Source organism: Boleophthalmus pectinirostris, unplaced genomic scaffold, assembly GCF_026225935.1.
Source record: "Boleophthalmus pectinirostris isolate CB_2022bp ecotype Guang Dong unplaced genomic scaffold, ASM2622593v1 HiC_scaffold_21, whole genome shotgun sequence".
NCBI classification, from domain to species: domain Eukaryota; kingdom Metazoa; phylum Chordata; class Actinopteri; order Gobiiformes; family Gobiidae; genus Boleophthalmus; species Boleophthalmus pectinirostris.
Genome location: NW_026571175.1, coordinates 1030307 through 1051862, shown reverse-complemented (window position 1 = coordinate 1051862; position 21556 = coordinate 1030307). Strand labels below are relative to the sequence as shown.

Genomic DNA, 21556 nt, shown 5'->3' with positions numbered 1-21556 from the left:
TAACATCTTCATGAAAGAAGCAGGTTGTGGACCCCCCACCAGAAAAGTTATAATGCACCATTAAGAATTTTTGAATTTTAAGACACCAGATGTGCCCAGCCCTGCAGATTGGGGATGGAAGCGTGATGGCAGTCAGTGGTTAGGACAAGTGGCAAAGGATGCATTCTATGATCTTAAAAAGTGTGGATGCAGAAGCCTATGCTGGGTGATACAAGTGCGCAAAGACAAATTTGGCGTGTACAGGTTCATGTAAATGTGGCAGCAGCTGCACTTAGAGCACTTTGAATATGTTTACTGATTTAAGTTAGATCTCTGTTCTGTGTTTGGGGTTAAGCCTCACTTCCATGCAGCATTTAATTATCATTATGAACCATCATATGGCATTTACAGATCTTTAGAGATGGTAAAATGTGTTTTGTTATCAAAAACCCAATAAATATGGCTCTGAAAAATAAAATATTGTATTAACTTGGATTTCAGCCACAAGGAACCCACACAACCCTTACAGCCTCAAGGAAAACGATCATGTGACTGCCTTAATGAAAAATAGTTGTTCAGCATTACAAAATGGATAACTAAACAAATTAGACTGTAAGAAAGGGATTATGTAGTATTTTTTAAGTCAGCCTCATTTTCATTTAGTCCATTTTGTGACATGTCCAGTTCTCAGCTCCAGTGTTGAATTATACTTGGTTCCATATCCAGAAATAATAGTCCTGGGGGTGTTATTAATCTGGCAAAGTTTCATGCTTGTACCATAAAAGCAAACTATTTTGGTCCTTAACAGCTCCACTATTAACTTGACACAGAGGTTAAAAAAAAAAACAAAAACAAAACACAGTTTGTGTGTTTTAAGAGTGTCAGAACTACAGCACAAAACTGAAGAAGCAGCTTTAATGAGTTTGGATTGCTCTTTTGCAATCTCTGTGCTGTGTGTGTGTGTGTGTGTAGTGTGTGTGTGTGTGTGTGTATGTGTATGTGTATGTGTGTGTGTGTGTGTGTGTGTGTGTGTGTGTGTGTGTGTGTGTGTGTGTGTGTGTGTGTGCGTGTGTGTGTGTGTGTGTGTGTGTGTGTGTGTGTGTGTGTGTGTGTGTGTGTGTGTGTGTGTGTGTGTGTGTGTGTGTGTGTGTGTGCGTGTGTGTGCGTGTGTGTATTTATGACATGTACTTGAGTATTGTTCTCGTTAGTGTGAAATATCCTGACCCCGATTAACCCATCACACCCCCTAAAAAGCCTCAAAAGCAACATGTTGAGGGGGCTCAAATTTTATAAAAAATATATAATATACACGAGTCCAGCCTCCATCCCAGGGTCAGCCCGATATTCCCCACACCTCTGAACAGGTGCATTTGTGAAAGATCTCGATGCTCCCATTAACACTGCGGGCGTCATCTCAAGTTATCACCATAAACTCATAAAACAGCATCATGTATGACATAAAACAGCATCATGTATGACATAAAACAGCAGCATGTATGACATAAAACAGCATCATGTATGACATAAAACAGCAGCATGTATGACATAAAACAGCAGCATGTATAACTTTGTACACAACTCCCTGCACATCAGCCTGGAGCAGAAGTTCTGAGTTCGGGTAACAGACTGAAGACAGAGGAGCACTCACCTTAACCCCTCGGGACGGGACTGGGGGTCTGGTCCTTGGTCTTGTGTCGTACTCCGAGCGCGTTGGTCAGATGGTCTGGAGTCTCTGTCCTCCATGTCCTGGTTCCAGACGCAGTGGACTGGGTCTGAACGGTTCCGTGCCGTTGTCTGCGCGCTGGATCCGTGCGGGGAAAGTGAGAAAGTGCTGTGGACCACAGGTGCAGGGGCTGCTCCTGTCCTCCGTGCTGGAGGACCGCGGCTGGTTCTGAGTTCTGAGGTGGTGCAAAGCATCTGGACAGAAGCGTGAATCCCGTTAAGTTCGTTATATGTTGTTCTGAGCGTCCGTCCACTCCCCGCTCCAGCTCCTCTGAGCCCGGCCTCAACCCGAGCTGCTCCCGCTGTTCGGGAGTCTGGGTTTGGATCTGGTCCAACTGTAGCATTTCTCACACGAGGCTGAATCCATTTAATTGTATAAGTTGAGTCAACTGAACAGGGCCTATTCAGTTTACACTCTAAACTTTACAGCGCTGTATAAACGGAGCAAGGGACATACAAACCAATCATGAGTCATTCAAATCTGTGCGTTCAAGGCGATCACCGGACCTCCTCAGAGTGTAGTTGAATACTCCTGCTGTAGTCTGTCTGTGGCATCCACCCTGGTGCCTTTTTCTTTTTTTCACATTTGAGTCTGTATTGCGCAACAATTCGGAGATGAGGACCCCTGAATATTTCGCAGGGTATTTCTCACACTGGTTCTAATCCAAAGTCCTGTGAGCTGTATCTGCCTGCGACACCTCCCCCTGTGTCCAGTAGGGGTCAGCGCGCTCTCGCGTGTCACAAGGAAAACAAAAGCTCCAAAAGTGAAGCTGGAGTTTCCTGGAGCGCGTGAGGAGACGTAAGAAGACGTGTGCGCGCATGAGAACTCAAACTCAAACTGTACCCGAGCGCAGCGTGGAGCACAGTCAGCTCCGTGACACCCCGTGACCGCGCGCGTGACCGGGCTGCGCAGCTGGACTTCACCTGTACGCGCGCGTGCACGGAGGAATGGCCGTGCACGTCAGGCGTCCACAGGTAACGCGCGCGGCACACCTTTTACGCACCGTACGTCAGACAGCGGGACACCTTTGATTTAAGCTCCGACAGAGAACCGGAGCTCCGCGGGACACCGAGCCTTCCCCGGACTGTATCCGGCCCTGCTGCACTCTGAGCGGGCACAGCTGCTGCGGGCTCCCGCTGAAACCATGGAGGAGAATACGGAGTTCCCCACAGCGCTTCTCGGTGAGAGGGGTCCGGGGAGCGGGGGACTGAGGACACGAGCGGGAAGACAGAGAACCGGTACCGGGTCTGACAGGACCGGACCGAACACACCGCTGGGTCCGTCTTATTAAAGCGTTAGTGCATAAAAGTGTTATAAAAGTTTTATATCTTAAACACATGACCGTAAACAGCCCGCGGGACGTTTGGACACGCGCCCCGCCCCTGTCCCAGTCCACAGGGACTCGGGGCTAGAGGAGGAAGTAGAAGACAAGGAGGTAGGAGACCAGATAGGTGGGAACAAGGTGAGGAGATAAGGAAGCTAAAGAGGAGGATCAGTCAGTGATCCAGAAGGGCTCAGATTAGTCTGTTTTCTCATCTAATGTCATCACAGACACACACACACACACACACACAGTCCTGGGGCTGTGTTTTGTTTTATTCACACATTTTAAAACACAAACCTTCGTACTTGAAATGTCATAAACCTAGAATTCTTTGAATAGTTTCAGCCCCGTCATCTCTTTTGTGTCATGTGGGACATTTAATGTCCAGTTACTTTATGCAAAACTAAAGCTCACGTGCCTCTGTGTGTTGTGATCAGTAACTGTACTGTAATAGTCGCAGTAGTAGGAGTTGTAGTGGCAGCTGCAGTAGTAGTAGTAGTAGTAGTAATAGTAGAGGATAAGTAAAAGTAGAAATAGTAGCAGTAGTAGAAGTAGCAGTAGTAGAAGTCGAGTATGCAGACAGTGCAGTGATTTTTCATGTCCTGGGGCTGTGTACCTGAGTACTTCCTTATCAGAGTGAGCGGGGGAGGGACATTCCTCAGCTCCACTTTCACTCAGATATGAAGTAGTAGTACTAGTAGTAGTAGAAGTAGTGGTGGTAGTACTCATAATAGTAGTAGAGGTGGTAGTAGCAGTAGTAGTTGTAGTTGATTTTGATGCTGGATGTTAGTGGAAATGTTCTCACAGTGTGTTTAAGTGTGTGGTTGAAGGAGTCATGTGAACCGAGTCTGAGATCTCACAACAGAGACACCGCAAACCACTGAGTCCAGTCCTGGTTCAGTCCTGGTTTAGTCCTGGTTCTGTCCTATTTCAGTCCTGGTTTAGACCTGGTTCTGTCCTGGTTCAGTCCTGGTTCTGTCCTGGTTCAGTTCTGGTTCTGTCCTATTTCAGTCCTGGTTTAGTCCTTGTTCAGTCCTGGTTTAGTCCTTGTTCAGTCCTGGGTTAATCCTGGTTTAGTCCTTGTTCAGTCCTGGTTTAGTCCTGGTTCAGTCTTGTTTTAGTCCTGGTTCTGTCCTGGTTCAGTTCTGGTTTAGTCCTGGTTTAGTCCTGGTTTAGTCCTGGTTTAGTCCTGGTTTACTCCTGGTTCTGTCCTGGTTCAGTCCTGGTTTAGTCTTGTTTTAGTCCTGGTTCAGTCCTGGTTTAGACCTGGTTCAGTTCTGGTTCTGTCCTGGTTCAGTCCTGGTTCTTGTGTCTTTCAGAGAGCGTTCGTGAGGCTCTGGGTCGAGGGGTGAAGGTTGAACTGAAGGTCCAAGTTCAGCTGGAGGTCAAGGACAAAGTGGAGAATCGAATCCTGGTAAGTTTAAGACAGATGCCCTCCCATCCTGTATGCCTGTGTGTCAGATGCCCTCCCTGTGTGTCAGATGCCCTCTCTGTGTGTCAGATGCCCTCCCTGTGTGTCAGATGCCCTCCCTGTGTGTGTCAGATGCCCTCTCTGTGTGTCAGATGCCCTCCCTGTGTGTGTCAGATGCCCTCCCTGTGTGTGTCAGATGCCCTCCCTGTGTGTGTCAGATGCCCTCCCTGTGTGTGTCAGATGCCCTCCCTGTGTGTGTCAGATGTTCTCCCTATTTTGTTTCACTGCAGAAGTTCCTCCCACAAAGATCTGTCAGGACATGACCACAACATTCCACTTGAGAGGAGGAAATAAACCAGGACTAAAATAGGACTAAAACAGGACTAACACTGGATTAAACCAGGACTAAAACAGGTCTGAACCGAGACTGAACTGGGACTGTCCCAGAACTAAGCCAGGATTAAACCAGGACTAGAGGATCAGGTTTAAATAGCACCAAACTAGAACTTAACCAGGACTGAAGCAGGTCTTACAAAGGACTGTGTCTGCTGTGCACCTGTTCCATCCAGACTCCACATCTGGGCCAGTTTAAGTCCTGGATTGGATCTAGATCTGGTTTTGGACCTGGTCTTGGTTCAGTCTGGTCTCTGTGTCCCAGATGTTCCTCTCAGAGCCTCTGCAGCTCCTAGAAACATTTACACTTTTTAGGTTTACAAATTGTAGGGGGTTTTGTTTGTTTTTTTTTTTTTTCAAAGTCTGCGTTGCTTTGGGTTGTATCCTGAATGTCCCTGTGTGTCAGATGCCCTCCCTGTGTGTCAGGTGCCCTCCCCGTGTGTCAGGTGCCCTCCCTGTGTGTCAGGTGCCCTCCCTGTGTGTCAGATGCCCTCCCTGTGTGTCAGATGCCCTCCCTGTGTCTCCGTGTGGTTTATTCGGTGTAAAAGCTGCTGACTCTGTAGTTCAGACCTCGACACGTGTTTTGAAATGTCTGGGAAATCATATTCAAATTTAAATCAGAATTCTATTCTTTGTCTTTTAGTTACAAACATTTTGAACTTTGACCTGTTTTTCCCACCCGTTTCAGTAACTATTTCGGTGCAGTTTGCTTGGCCTATTTTAAGCCTAAATGAACATGAATCAGATCAAATGGAGATAGATTCATAAAAGCATTGATATAAATGTGCCAAAATAACTGAATAATACAAACAAATGTAGGAAATGACAAAGATGCTCTTGATTTGGTCTCGGCCTTTAAAAGTCTCGGTCTCGACCCTCAGAGGTCTTGGTCTTGTCCTGGTCTCTGGACCCTGTGGTCTTGTCCTGGTCTCTGGACCCTGTGGTCTTGTCCTGGTCTCTGGACCCTGTGGTCTTGAACTGGTCTTGGTCTCGAATAGTGCGCTCTTCACTACAACACTAGTATTAAGTAAAATGCACTTACTTTTTTTTTTTTTTACGGTGTCATATTTATGTAAATAAATTAAGTAAAATATATACAGTATTGTTATAATGAATTGTATTTCAGTGATGAAATGAAGTAATGAAGTAAATATTATGTGTGTAGCATTTACTGATGTATAATAAATGGTAAAAATATGTGTAGTGTTTAAGACTTCAAGACTTGGGCTGAGTGGTTAGCAGCAAGAAGGTTCTGGGTTCGATCCCTGGGTTGTCCGGGCCTTTCTGTGTGGAGTTTGCATATTTCTCCCCGTGTCTGGATGGGTTTTGTTGGCGCAGCCATCGCAGTAAGAGAAAGTATAGCCAGTTAAATTCGGAGGACAAAATAAAATGCAACGACATGGACTTGGTTTGGCCTGCACGCACTCACTCAGTGGAAGTGAGCTGATACCATTTATCAGGATTGCACACCGGTGCGTAACCACACACACCCACACCCCAAAAGTGGGTCACGAAGTCAATTAAGGACAACCAAGTATTTAACAGGTTTGCTCCAGGCGCTCTGTTTTCCCCCATCAACCCAGAACATGCTCCAGGAAGAACAGCCAAGGCCAGTTAAATACAATCAATGAACCTGCCCAGGACGACAGGTGGACATGAGCCCTGGTGCTACAACCTGCTACAAACATCTCTCCTGTTAAGGTTCATGAAAATTGTGCACTGTCCCTGTCTCATTAAATAAATAAATACTCAAAGGAGCAAGGAACCACTCACACACACATTTATACACCTGTGTGTGCAGACACTGGGGGCCAGATGGATCAGGTGTCTTGCCCAAGGACACAATGACAGCAATCATTTGTGGGAGCAAGAATTGCACTTCCAATCTGTGGATCTTACTGCTCAACCAATTATGTTTTTTTTGTTTTGTTTTTTTGTCAAGAGCTGGATTTGAACTGCCAACCTTCAGCTCAGTGGACAAACACTCGACCTGAGCTCCCGCTGCCACAGCTCCAGATCTGTAGCTGATGAGTTCAGGGACTCATCTAGAAGGACTTTTGTTGTACTTTGTGTGCTTTGTGTAATTTGTGTGTTTGGGAGTAATGACTGTAAAACCTTTAACCGTGTTGGTGATTCTGTAGTAGAACTGACTCATGACACGCAGTACTTCTACTACATCAAGAAAAGAAGTACATTTTATACATAACTGTTAAATAACTTGTAGTTCTCACACAATGATGTTATGTCAGTGTAAAAATGACCACAGTCTGTTTAATATATTTTACTACCTGCAGAAGTTAAGTAGTAGTGGTTGAAGTAGTGACAGTACTAGTAGCTGTAGTAGTAGTAGTAGTAGTAACAGTAGCAGTAGTAGTAACAGGAGTAGTAGTAGCAGTAGTAGCAATAGTAGTAGTAGTAGTTGTAGTAGTAGTAGTAGTTGTAGTAGTAGTAGCTGTAACAGGAGTAGTAGTAGTAGCAGTAGTAGTAGTAGTAGTAGTAGTAGTAGTAGTAGCAGTAGTAGTAGTAGCAATAGTAGTAGTAGTAGTAGTAGTTGTTGTTGTTGTAGTAGTAGTAGCTGTAACAGGAGTAGTAGTAGTAGTAGTAGTAGTAGCAGTAGCGGTAGTAGTAGTAGCAGTAATAGTAGTAGTAGTAGTAGCAGTAGTAGTAATAATAGCAGTAGTAGTAGTAGTAGTAGTAGTAGTAGCAGTAGTAGTAGTAGTAGTAGTAGTAGTAGTAGTAGTAGTAGTAGTAGTAGTAGCAGTAGTAGTAGTAGTAGTAGTAGTAGTAGTAGTAGTAGTAGTAGTAGTAGTAGTAGTAGTAGTAGTAGTAGTAGCAGTAGTAGCAGTAGTAGCAGTAGTAGTAGTAGTAGTAGTAGTAGTAGTAGTAGTAGTAGTAGTAGTAGTAGTAGTAGTAGTAGTAGTAGTGTAGTAGTAGTAGTCGTAGTAGCAGTAATAGTAGTAGTAGTAGCAGTAGTAGTAGTAGTAGCAGTAATAGCAGCAGCAGCAGCAGTAGTAGTAGTAGTAGTAGTAGTAGTAGTAGTAGTAGTTGTCGTAGTAGCAGTAGTAGTAGTAGTAGTAGTAGTAGCAGTAGTAGTAGTAGTAGTAGTAGTAGTAGTAGTAGTAGTAGTAGTAGTAGTAGTTGTCGTAGTAGTAGTAGTTGTAGTAGTAGCAGTAGTAGTAGTAGTAGTAGTAGTAGTAGTAGTAGTAGTAGTAGTAGTAGTAGTAGTAGTAGTAGTAGTAGTAGTAGTAGTAGTAGTAGTAGTAGTAGTAGTAGTAGTAGTAGTAGTAGTAGTAGTAGTAGTAGTAGTAGTAGTAGTAGTAGTAGTAGTAGTAGTAGTAGTAGTAGTAGTAGTAGTAGTAGTAGTAGTAGTAGTAGTAGTAGTAGTAGTAGTAGTAGTAGTAGTAGTAGTAGTAGTAGTAGTAGTAGTAGTAGTAGTAGTAGTAGTAGTAGTAGTAGTAGTAGTAGTAGTAGTAGTAGTAGTAGTAGTAGTAGTAGTAGCAGTAGTAGTAGTAGTAGTAGTAGTAGTAGTAGTAGTAGTAGTAGCGTAGTAGTAGTAGTAGTAGTAGTAGTAGTAGTAGTAGTAGTAGTAGTAGTAGTAGTAGTAGTAGTAGTAGTAGTAGTAGTAGTAGTAGTAGCAGTAGTAGTAGTAGTAGTAGTAGTAGTAGTAGTAGTAGTAGTAGTAGTAGTAGTAGTAGTAGTAGTAGTAGTAGTAGTAGTAGCGTAGTAGTAGTAAGTAGTAGTAGCAGTAGTAGTAGTAGTAGTAGTAGTAGTAGTAGTAGTAGCAGTAGTAGTAGTAGTAGTAGTAGTAGTAGTAGTAGTAGTAGTAGTAGTAGTAGTAGTAGTAGTAGTAGTAGTAGTAGTAGTAGTAGTAGTAGTAGTAGTAGTAGTAGTAGCAGTAGTAGTAGTAGTAGTAGCAGTAGTAGTAGTAGTAGTAGTAGTAGTAGTAGTAGTAGTAGTAGTAGTAGTAGTAGCAGTAGTAGTAGTAGTAGTAGTAGTAGTAGTAGTAGTAGTAGTAGTAGTAGTAGCTAGTAGTAGTAGTAGTAGTAGTAGTAGTAGTAGTAGTAGTAGTAGTAGTAGTAGTAGTAGTAGTAGTAGTAGTAGTAGTAGTAGTAGTAGTAGTAGTAGTAGTAGTAGTAGTAGTAGTAGTAGTAGTAGTAGTAGTAGTAGTAGTAGTAGTAGTAGTAGTAGTAGTAGTAGTAGTAGTAGTAGTAGCAGTAGTAGTAGTAGTAGCAGTAGTAGTAGTAGTAGTAGTAGTAGTAGTAGTAGTAGTAGTAGTAGTAGTAGTAGTAGCAGTAGTAGTAGTAGTAGTAGTAGTAGTAGTAGTAGTAGCAGTAGTAGTAGTAGTAGTAAGTAGTAGTAGTAGTAGTAGTAGTAGTAGTAGTAGTATTAGTAGTAGTAGCAGTAGTAGTAGTAGTAGTAGTAGTAGTAGTAGTAGTAGTAGTAGTAGTAGTAGTAGAAGAAGTGATTTTTTTCAGTGTGGAGTTGGGGGTTTGATTCCTGTCGGTGTGTTGCTGTTGTTGTTTCCATGGTTACTGCTGGGGTGTGATATGAGGTGTTGGTGCAGATTGGCCGGCTCTCCCTCGTCCGTCTGCCCCGCGGCGGCTCAGAAAACTCTTTTCTTTATCTGCTTTTCTTTCTTTTCTAAAAATGTGTTTGTGTGTTTCAGGTTTTGGCTCCTCATCGACTCTTCCTCCTCACAGCTCGAGTCCCGTCCAAGGTCAGTGTCTCCGGCTCCGTCCTTTCTCTGTTGATACTTTGTGCTGACATCACGCGGGGGGTGTTCTACATGTATTTTGATGCTGGAATGTTCAGCAGTTACCATGGAGACACAATGCACACCTCAGTGAAAACAGCCAAATAAGTTTGAGCCTTTACAATCTTTTCATTTCTTAAGCGAGGCGTGGATTAATATAAGTTTTTTTCTTCACACTCCTTTTTGAGAAATGTGCTTTTCTGTTGTTTACAGTGTGTATGTAGTATACATGATTATTGTTTCTCTCTTGGCACAAACTCCAAATAAAAACTAATCAATCAATCATGGGTCAGTCAAATGTGACCCAGACCACGAATTCCCTCATTCCCTCAAGTGTCTAAACCAAATTTTGATCTACAGATCTATTTAAAATGTCCCACATGAATAAATATATGTGATGTATAAATATAATGTTTCTGAGAGCAGGAAGAGCCTTTTTTTTTTTTTTTTTTTTTTTTTACTACACTCGTTTTTTTGCAGAAAACATCTAGTATCACAAAGTATCATGTCCTGTTTTACAAAACACATAAAAACATAAACATGAACATTTTATTGCATTTGAAAATAACATGAATATTCTGGAACTGTAGGAATTTATAGTTTATCCATGTTTTTCCATGACAACATTCTGCTTATTTCAAACTAGTCAGTGCATTTAAAGCAGTGGCAGAAAACTGTGAGTGTGGGACTTTCATCTGTGTTTCCCACATTTGCAGCAGGTTGTACCTGTTTTGCAGTTCTTCTCCTTCATCCTTGTGAACAAGAATGTCATAAGAATGACATTCTTATGACATTCTTGTTTTTCTTTTACATGTATGAGACGACTGTGGTGTCCTGGGTGAACTTACTCAAACTTAGAAGAAAAGATCTCCCACTTGATTGACTTGTGTTTCTTCTGTGCTCCATAAACAGGATGATCACTCCTTTCACTGTTAAGAGATTTCCCTTTGCTCCTTCAAAAACCAACAGGCGTCTGTCTCTGTGAACCTGGGGCATGGGGGAATCTCAAAACAGTGAACTCTTGAACTCTGTCACCACTGTCCCATCAAAAAAATACACACAAACATGATCTGTACAGTTTCACAGTTTCAAGTTTCCCTAAAACTTCCATTTTGCTTCATTTGACCCACACTGATAGAGCTAAAATCCATCTGAATAGATACGGGTCAAATTTGACCCGAAACAGCCTCAATGTCCAAAAATTTGTAGCACCTGTTCAAAAGTATACAATTTAAAAATATTATTTTATATTATTCATTTTTGTGTATTTTGTCAAAATTTAGGAAAAGTCATTGAATTTTCATCAAAGAATGATGTGTATTTTTACTACTGTTGAATGTCGAAAAGGGTCAAATTTGACCTGAACAGTATGTAAGGGTTAAATACACTAAAAATACAAGTCCAAAAACAGCACTTTTTCAGGAGTCTGTGATCAGATGAAAGTCTAACAAACTTCAGACACAACAGTGCCTCTAGTTAGAAATACATCACAGGAAATGTTGATGACATCAGCAGCAGCAGCAGCAGTAGTAGTAGTAGTAGTAGTAGTAGTAGTAGTAGTAGTAGTAGTTCTGTAACAGTAGAAGTAGTAGCCTTTTCTCACCTTCTTCATTTCTCACTCTTTTCTTCCTCTATAGTACCTCCATTTATCTCTCTCTCTCTTTCTCTCTCTTTGTTTCTGTCTTTCTCTCTCTCCCTGTCACTCTATCTATCTATCGCTCTTTCTCTCTTTTTCTTTCTCTCTCTTTCTCTCTGTCTCTCACTCTCTCTTTCATTTCCTCTCCCTCTCTCTCTGTAAATTCCTCTCTTCCTTCCATATCTTTTTCCCGTCTCTCCTTTGTACCTCTCTCTCCCCCTCTCTTCCTCTCCTCCCTCCCTCCATCCTCCATCTTCTTTTGCTCTCTCTCCTCACCCTCTCTCCCATCTCTTTCTCTCCTTTCCCTCTCTCCTTCCTCTATACCTCCTGTTTTTCTTCTTCTCTTTTGCCTCTTCTCTCTTATTCTGTCCCCTCCTCCTCCTCCCTCTTTCCTCTCTGCCCCTCGTTGTCTCCTCTCTCTCTTCCTCTCTCCTCCTCTCTCTCCTTCCCTCGCTCCCTCGCTCTTTCTACAGCAGCTGTTAAATTCCTGATGCTTTTTTTTTTTCTTAACAAAACTCTCTCTGTCTCTTTCTGTCTCTCTCTTTCTGTCTCTCATGTGTCTTTCACTTTCTTCTCACACTCACACTATCCCAGAGGCAGGAATGGGCTGAAATGTTTCGCAGTGGGGCTTTAACGCTCTCTCCTTCCTGAGTTCAGGCACAGTTCTATTTTTGTTCCCTGAAATTCCCAAAGTTCAGACGGACGTTTAATATTCCGCACAAACAGGAAAAGACGTCGGACTCGGGCACCGGGAGGCCACCGCTTTGATTTCAACACCACCCTACAACCCACCATTTCTCCTTGTGTCCTTTGGCAAGACACTCCAACACTCTTTTTCTTCTCTTTTCGTCCCTCTCTCTTTCACACTCGTTTTTTTCTCACTTCTCCACTCCTGTGTTCCTGTTTTTGTCCACCCTCTCTCTCTCCACCTCTCTCCCCTCTCGTTCTCTCACCCCATCTCTCTCTCCGACTCTCTCCTTTCTTCTCTTTCTATCTATCTACGTTCTCTCTTTCATCTCGTCTCCAGTCCGTTTCCCCTCTTGCCCTCACTTGCCTTTCTGCTTCTCTCTCTCTCTCTCTCTCTCTCTCTGTCTCTATCTATCTCTCTCTCTCTTTCCCTGTCTTTAATCCCCCTCCCTCGCTCTCTCTCTTTAAACCCCCCTCACTTTCTCGTCCTCTCTCTCTCTCTCCCTCTCTCTCTCTGTTTTTGTTTCCCACAGTCTGTGCCCTGGTGCATTTTGGGTAAAACAGATCAAATGTCTCTGAGAGCGACGCATGGACCCAATCTAGACCAAGTGTAGTCCTGCTTTAGTCCTGTTTTAGTCCTGGTTTAGACCTGGTTTAGTCCTGGTTTAGACCTGTTTTAGTCCTGGTTTAGTCCTGTTTTAGTCCTGGTTTAGAACTGGTTTAGAACTGGTTTAGTCCTGTTTTAGTCCTGGTTTAGACCTGATTTAATCCTGGTTTAGTCCTGGTTTAGTCCTGATTTAGTTCTGGTTTAGACCTGGTTTAGTCCTGATTTAGTCCTGGTTTAGTTCTGGTTTAGACCTGGTTTAATCCTGATTTAGTCCTGGTTTAGACCAAGTGTAGTCCTGCTTTAGTCCTGGTTTAGTCCTGGTTTAGTCCTGGTTTAGACCTGGTTTAGAACTGGTTTAGACCTTGTTTAATCCTGATTTAGTCCTGCTTTAGTCCTGGTTTAGTCCTGGTTCAGTCCTGGTTCAGTCCTGGTTTAGTCCTAGTTCAGTCCTGGTTTAGTCCTGGTTTAGACCTGGTTTAATCCTGATTTAGTCCTGGTTTAGTCCTGGTTTAGACCTGGTTTAGTCCTGGTTTAGTCCTGTTTTAGTCCTGGTTTAGTCCTGGTTTAGTCCTGGTTTAGTCCTGGTTCAGTCCTGGTTTAGTCCTGGTTCAGTCCTGGTTTAGTCCTGGTTTAGTCCTGGTTTAGCCCTGTAGATTGTATAACGAAGTGGATTAAGTGAATGTGACGTCAGCCACAGCGTTTGGCTCCAGTCAAACGAAGTTCACCAAGGCCAGCAGATATAGTCCCATCTGGAACAGGAATTCATTTAGGGACGAAATAGTGAAATAAAAACTCCTGCATCATGTGGAACGAGTTTATATGAACATTTGAAGGTCAGAATGCCGAGCCCAGTGGAGCCAGAAGTGCACACGTGTTGTAGTAGCGTGTTAGAGCCACAGGAGGCGCTCTCACACACACCCTCCTTTACGCTCCTCTCACATTTTTGAGGTCTTGGTCTGAGCAGGTCTGGACTGGTCTGGATTTCCAAACTGTGTGGGGCAATGGGCCTCCTCCTGCTCCAACACGCCTCTGTAATATCAGAACACGATTTAAACGTTGAAACGATAACGGACCAAAACTGGATCAAAGTCTCCTCCTTTCATCATTTTGAAAAGTGTCATATTTCTGTATTTCAGGTGGAGCAGTCGTTCAGTCTGTTGGATCTACAGGGAGTCAGCAGCAACAAGCCCACACAGGTAACTCCAAATAAGGACGTGCACAGTGATGTGTAAGGACAAACGCTCTCCATATAAGGACGTACACTCTCCATATAAGGACGTACACTCTCCATATAAGGACGTACACTCTCCATATAAGGACGTACACTCTCCATATAAGGACGTACACTCTCCATATAAGGACATACACTCTCCATATAAGGGCATGTTCTCTCTGTGTAAGGAGACAGTGCACATGCTTCAGGTTTGGATGAGCTTTAAGGTTTATTCTAATAAATGAATTAAAAATACAACACACAACTGATTTTGTTTAAGATGCCAAGATGGCACAGATGCACAGTAGCACAGTAGCACGGTGGTACAGTGGTAAAGTAGTACAGTAGTACAGTGGTACAGTGGTACAGTGGCACGGTGGTACAGTTGTACAGTGGCACGTTGTTACAGTTGCACAGTGGTACATTGGCACAGTGGCACAATGGCACGGTGGCACAGCAGTACAGTGGCACAGTGGTACAGTGGTACAAGGGTACAGTGGTACAGTAGTACAGTAGTACAGTGGTACAGTGGTACAGTAGTACAGTAATACAGTGGTACAGTAGTACAGTAGTATAGTAGTACAGTGGTACAGTGGTACAGTAGTACAGTAGTACAGTGGTACAGTGGTACAGTAGTATAGTAGTACAGTGGTACAGTGGTACAGTAGTACAGTAGTACAGTAGTACAGTGGTACAGCGGTACAGTAGTACAGTAATACAGTGGTACAGTAGTACAGTAGTACAGCGGTACAGTAGCACAGTGGTACAGCGGTACAGTAGTACAGTAATACAGTGGTACAGCCGTACAGTAGTACAGTGGTACAGTAGTACAGTGGTACAGTAGTACAGTAGTACAGCGGTACAGTAGTACAGTAATACAGTGGTACAGTAGTACAGTAGTACAGTAGTACAGTGGTACAGTGGTACAGTAGTGGTACAGTAGTACAGCGGTACAGTAGTACAGTACAATACAGTGGTACAGTAGTACAGTAGTACAGTAGTACAGTGGTACAGTAGTACAGTAGTACAGTAAGTACAGTACAGTACAGTACAGTACAGTGGTACAGTGGTACAGTACAGGTACAGTACAGTGGTACAGTAGTACAGTAGTACAGTGGTACAGTGGTACAGTAGTAGTACAGTAGTACAGTAGTACAGTGGTACAGTAGTACAGTGGTACAGTGGTACAGTGGTACAGTAGTACAGTAGTACAGTGGTACAGTAGTACAGTAGTACAGTAATACAGCGGTACAGTAGTACAGTGGTACAGTGGTACAGTAGTACAGTAGTACAGTGGTACAGTGGTACAGTAGTACAGTGGTACAGTGGTACAGTGGTACAGTGGTACAGTAGTACAGTAGTACAGTGGTACAGTAGTACAGTGGTACAGTGGTACAGTAGTACAGTAGTACAGTGGTACAGTGGTACAGTAGTACAGTAGTACAGTAGTACAGTGGTACAGTGGTACAGTAGTACAGTAGTACAGTAGTACAGTGGTACAGTAGTACAGTAGTACAGTAGTACAGTGGTACAGTAGTACAGTAGTACAGTGGTACAGTGGTACAGTAGTACAGTGGTACAGTGGTACAGTAGTACAGTAGTACAGTAGTACAGTGGTACAGTAGTACAGTGGTACAGTGGTACAGTAGTACAGTAGTACAGTAGTACAGTGGTACAGTGGTACAGTAGTACAGTAGTACAGTAGTACAGTGGTTAGCACTCTTGGACATTTCTGTGTGGAGTTTGCATGTTCTCCTTGTGTCTGCACTGCAATTTTTTCTGATCTGCACTGGAAAAAAAATATTGGTGTAAATTAAAATGACTTAAATTCAGAACATTTGACTCGATTTGAGTCGATTCAACTTGACAAGTCAAATGATCGACCAATGGAATAAGTGTGTTTTTCTTAATTCAAGCAATATTCAATTTTTCTTTCTTATTTGAAGTGCAAAACGTTGTTGTTTTTCTTAAGTGTAGCAAGATATATTTTCATAATTTAACTACAAAAAGTCTTATTCCACTGGCAGATCATTTTACTTGTCAAGTGAAATTTACTCAAATCATGATAAAACTTTCTTCAAGTGAGTAGATTTTGTTTTTTTCTTGTGTGACCAAGATTTTAACACAAGTTGAGTTGAGTCTCAAGTCACTGGCTCATAAGTCCAAGTCAAGTCCAGGTCATCTGCTTTGCGCTTCAAGTCATTTCAAGTTTTTAATTTTAAGTACCAACTATAGCTTACATTTTTGCAATCTATATGACTTTCAAAGTAAATTGCACTTAAATAGTCATGGTATTTTTCTATTATTTATAGTATTTATATTAGAGTTTTTTATATAAGAAGTGATTTTTTTTTCTTTTAAAATGTCATTACGGTCAGAATAGAAAGAATTCAGATTCAAAAGTGCTAAATAACTGTTATTTTGTCGTGAAGGATCATGTTCTCTGTAGTTCTTTGTAGTTCTCTCTGTTTTAGTGTACTACAGTACATTTGAGGATACCGTCTCACAGTACTTCAGTTACAGCCAAAGTACAAACAGAAGTGGGAGAGACATGTTCCAGTTTGTTCCTGTAAAATTCAGTACCACATTTATCAAGTGTAAAGAGAAAAAGTATTTTATAAAAACATGTTTTTTTTAGAAGCATCAAGTCTTTTCAAGTCACAGGCCTCAAGTCCAAGTCAAGTCCCAAGTCACTGACCTTCAAGTCCAAGTTGAGTCCCAAGTCTTAGTCCATTTTATCAAGTCAAGTCTCAAGTCCTAAAAATAGTAATTCAAGTCTGACTCGAGCCCTAGTCATGTGTCACAGTTCTCCAGCTCTGGTCTCCTCCATCAACCCAAAACATGCACAACAGGTCAAATCCTCCAGCAACCCTGACCAACACTAACACCCAGTCCTGACCAACACCAACACCCAGTCCTGACCAACACCAACACCCAGTCCTGACCAACACTAACACTAACACCCAGTCCTGACCAACACTAACACTAACACCCAGTCCTGACCAACACCAACACCCAGTCCTGACCAACACCAACACCCAGTCCTGACCAAGACTAACACCAACACCCAGTCCTGACCAACACCAACACCCAGTCCTGACCAACACTAACACCAACACCCAGTCCTGACCAACACTAACACTCAGTCCTGACCAACACCAACACCCAGTCCTGACCAACACTAACACCCAGTCCAGACCAACACCCAGTCCTGACCAACACTAAACACCCAGTCCAGACCAACACTAACACCAACACCCAGTCCTGACCAACACCAACACCCAGTCCTGACCAACACCAACACCCAGTCCTGACCAACACTAACACCCAGTCCTGACCAACACTAACACTAACACCCAGTCCTGACCAACACTAACACTAACACCCAGTCCTGACCAACACCAACACCCAGTCCTGACCAACACCAACACCCAGTCCTGACCAAGACTAACACCAACACCCAGTCCTGACCAACACCAACACCCAGTCCTGACCAACACCAACACCCAGTCCTGACCAACACTAACACTAACACCCAGTCCTGACCAACACCAACACCCAGTCCTGACCAACACTAACACCCAGTCCAGACCAACACCCAGTCCTGACCAACACTAACACCCAGTCCAGACCAACACTAACACTAACACCCAGTCCTGACCAACACTAACACCCAGTCCAGACCAACACTAACACCCAGTCCTGACCAACACCAACACCCAGTCCAGACCAACACTAATACCCAGTCCTGACCAACACTAACACTAACACCCAGTCCAGACCAACACTAACACCCAACACCCAGTCCTGACCAACACTAACACTAACACCCAGTCTTGACCAACACCAACACCCAGTCCTGACCAACACTAACACCCAGTCCTGACCAACACTAACACCCAGTCCTGAGCAACACTAACACTAACACCAGTCCCTGACCAACACCAACACCCAGTCCTGACCAACACTAACACCCAGTCCCCTGACCAACACAACAACACCAGTCCTGACCAACACTAACACCCAGTCCTGACCAACACCAACACCCAGTCCTGACCAACACTAACACCAAGTCCAGACCAACACTAATACCCAGTCCTGACCAACACTAACACCCAGTCCAGACCAACACTAACACTAACACCCAGTCCTGACCAACACCAACACCCAGTCCAGACCAACACTAATACCCAGTCCTGACCAACACCAACACCCAGTCCAGACCAACACTAATACCCAGTCCTGACCAACACTAACACTAACACCCAGTCCTGACCAACACCAACACCCAGTCCTGACCAACACTAACACTAACACCCAGTCCTGACACAACACCCAGTCCTGACCAACACTAACACCCAGTCCTGACCAACACTAACACCCAGTCCTGAGCAACACTAACACTAACACCCAGTCTTGACCAACACCAACACCCAGTCCTGACCAACACTAACACCCAGTCCTGAGCAACACTAACACTAACACCCAGTCTTGACCAACACCAACACCCAGTCCTGACCAAGACTAACACCCAACACCCAGTCCTGACCAACACTAACACTAACACCCAGTCCTGACCAACACTAACACCCAGTCCTGACCAACACTAACACCCAGTCCTGACCAACACTAACACCCAGTCCTGACCAACACTAACACCCAGTCCTGACCAACACTAACACCCAGTCCAGACCAACACTAACACCCAGTCCTGAGCAACACTAACACCCAGTCCAGACCAACACTAACACCAACACCCAGTCCTGACCAACACTAACACCCAGTCCTGAGCAACACTAACACTAACACCCAGTCTTGACCAACACCAACACCCAGTCCTGACCAAGACTAACACCCAACACCCAGTCCTGACCAACACTAACACTAACACCCAGTCCTGACCAACACTAACACCCAGTCCTGACCAACACTAACACCCAGTCCTGACCAACACTAACACCCAGTCCAGACCAACACTAACACTAACACCCAGTCCTGACCAACACTAACACTAACACCCAGTCCTGACCAACACTAACACCCAGTCCAGACCAACACTAACACCAACACCCAGTCCTGACCAACACTAACACCCAGTCCTGAGCAACACTAACACTAACACCCAGTCTTGACCAACACCAACACCCAGTCCTGACCAACACTAACACCCAGTCCTGACCAACACTAACACTAACACCCAGTCCTGACCAACACTAACACCCAGTCCTGACCAACACTAACACTAACACCCAGTCCTGACCAACACTAACACCCAGTCCAGACCAACACTAACACCCAGTCCTGACCAACACTAACACCCAGTCCTGATCAACACTAACACCCAGTCCTGACCAACACTAACACCCAGTCCTGACCAACACTAACACCCAGTCCTGAGCAACACTAACACCCAGTCCTGACCAACACTAACACTAACACCCAGTCCTGACCAACACTAACACCTAGTCCTGAGCATCACCAGCTCAAGATCTGGATTCATAATTTGATTCATATTTGTATCAATTATGAATAATAATCAGTGAATATTACCAAATAAATGAGCATAATATTTGTTTGTTTGTGGCTGATATATGTTAAAAAATAGACCTATCTATGTCCTTTTACATTCTTAAAATAGTTTTGCTGAATTCCTCTCTGCTTCCCTCTGCACCTGCACCCACCACCCTCTCCCTCTCTTTCTTTCTCTCTTTCTCTCCCTGGTTGTCCTCGTCCTGCGGCGCCCCCTGTAGCTGGTCCTGGAGCATGACAGAGGGAGCTGGCTGCTGCGTTCTCCTGATCTGGAGGTGGACGACATCATCACTGACATCGGCCTGAGCCTCCAGAAGATCTGCCCCAACATCACTCCAGCGTGAGTCAGGAAGGGCATCTGACACACGGGGAGGGCATCTGACACACAGGAGGAGAATGGGAGGGCATCTGACACACAGGAGGAGAATGGGAGGGCATCTGACACACAGGGGCATTTCAGAACATATAGATCGAGGGTTATTTGTATTCATGCAGAATAAGACCAGAGATTTTGCTTGTGGAGGAAATGATGCTGCTTCAAAACTGCAGCCTTTAAGCTCTGCTCATTGTGTTCATTCTAACCGCCTCAGGGCAGCTGTGGCTACAGAATTATCAGCATCAAAAGTGGATTTGAGTGTCCTCAAAGCATCGCAGTGCAGTGCTTCATAGACTCTATTCACACTTACGTCACAAACCAGGAAGACATTTGGAAAGATGCGATGACAACTTCCAGTGTAGTTCCCGACACTGGGCTTGACCGACCGTGATCAAACCCACTGGAGTAAATGTGATCAGTGGTGAAATGAAGACTGCAGATGTATGTGCTGTTTGGAATCATCTGGAGTTTGGCGCCTCATCTCTTCTAATCACATGTACCCAGTGAGCTCGGAGTTGTGCGTCAGTGGAGAAATGATGAAAACTGTTTGTGATGTAAGTGCAGTGTTGGGGAGTAACAGATTACATGTACTGGAGTTACGTAATCAGAGTACAAATTATGAGTAACTATTCGGTTACAGTTACTGTTTTATCCATCCATCCATCCATTTTCGTCCGCTTATCCGGGGCCGGGTCGCGGGGGCAGCAGCCTAAGCAGGGACTCCCAGACTTCCTTCACCCCAGACATGTCCTCCAGCTCCTCCAGGGGGACCCCGAGGCGTTCCCAGTCCAGCTGAGAGACATAGTCCCTCCAGCGTGTCCTGGGTCTTCCCTGTGGCCTCCTCCCGGTGGGACATGCCCGGAACACCTCCCGAGGGAGACGCCCAGGAGGCATCCGGAACAGATGCCCAAGCCACCTCAACTGGCTCCTCTCGACGTGGAGGAGCAGCGGCTCTACTCCGAGCTCCTCCCGTGTGACTGAGCTCCTCACCCTATCTCTAAGGGAGCGCCCAGCCACCCTGCGGAGGAAACTCATTTCGAGCGCTTGTATCCGCATCATCGACCTCCGGCCTAGGGTGTCCTGGTGCCACGTGCACTTATGGACACCCTTGTGCTCGAACATGGTGTTCGTTATGGACAAACTGTGACTAACACAGAAGTCCAATAACAAAACACCGCCCGGGTTCAGATCAGGGAGGCCGTTCCTCCCAATCACCCCTCTCCAAGTGTCACTGTCGTTGCCCACGTGGGCGTTGAAGTCCCCCAGGAGAACAACGGAGTCCCCGGTCGGTGCACTGTCTAGTACCCCTCCCAAGGACTCCAAGAAGGCCAGGTACTCTGCACTGCTGTTCGGCCCGTAGGCCGACACCACAGTGAGAGACCTGTCCCCGACCCGAAGGCGCAGGGACGCGACCCTCTCGTTCACCGGGGTGAACTCCAACACACAGCGACTGAGCTGTGGGGCAATGAGCCCACACCAGCTCGCCGCCGCTCCCCACGGCCAACGCCAGAGAAATGGAGAGTCCAGCCCCTCTCAAGGAGTTGGGTTCCAGAGCCCAAACTGTGCGTGGAGGTGAGGCCGACTATATCTAGTCGGTAACGCTCAACCTCCCGCACAAGCTCAGGCTCCTTCCCCCCCAGCGAGGTGACATTCCATGTCCCCAGAGCTAGTCTCCATGTCCGGAGATCTGGTCGCCAAGGCCCCCGCCGTCGACTGCTGCCCAGATCTCTGTGCACCGGCCCCATATGGATCCTCCTGCGGGTGGTGGGCCCATGTGATAACGGCCCCACGTCGCTCCTTCGGGCTGAGCCCAGCCGAGCCCCGTGGGGGGAGGCTCGGCCACCAGGCGCTCGCTGGCGAGCACCCACCCCAGGCCTGGCTCCAGGGTGAGGCCCCGGTGACGCCAATCCGGGCGACGTAACTGG

At 45.0% G+C, this 21556-nt stretch overlaps 1 protein-coding gene across 1 annotated transcript in view; it reads left to right on the top strand.

Moving 5' to 3' along the window:
- Positions 1-2258: 2258 nt before the first annotated feature.
- LOC110156491 (F-actin-uncapping protein LRRC16A-like) overlaps positions 2259-21556 on the top strand; it is a 49741-nt gene continuing 30443 nt past the window's right edge. The window contains exons 1-5 of the mRNA XM_020920690.2: positions 2259-2883; positions 4346-4440; positions 9497-9547; positions 13650-13709; positions 19477-19595. Coding sequence (XP_020776349.2) covers positions 2847-2883; positions 4346-4440; positions 9497-9547; positions 13650-13709; positions 19477-19595 — 362 coding nt within the window. The 5' untranslated portion in view covers positions 2259-2846. The remainder of the gene's footprint in view (positions 2884-4345; positions 4441-9496; positions 9548-13649; positions 13710-19476; positions 19596-21556) is intronic.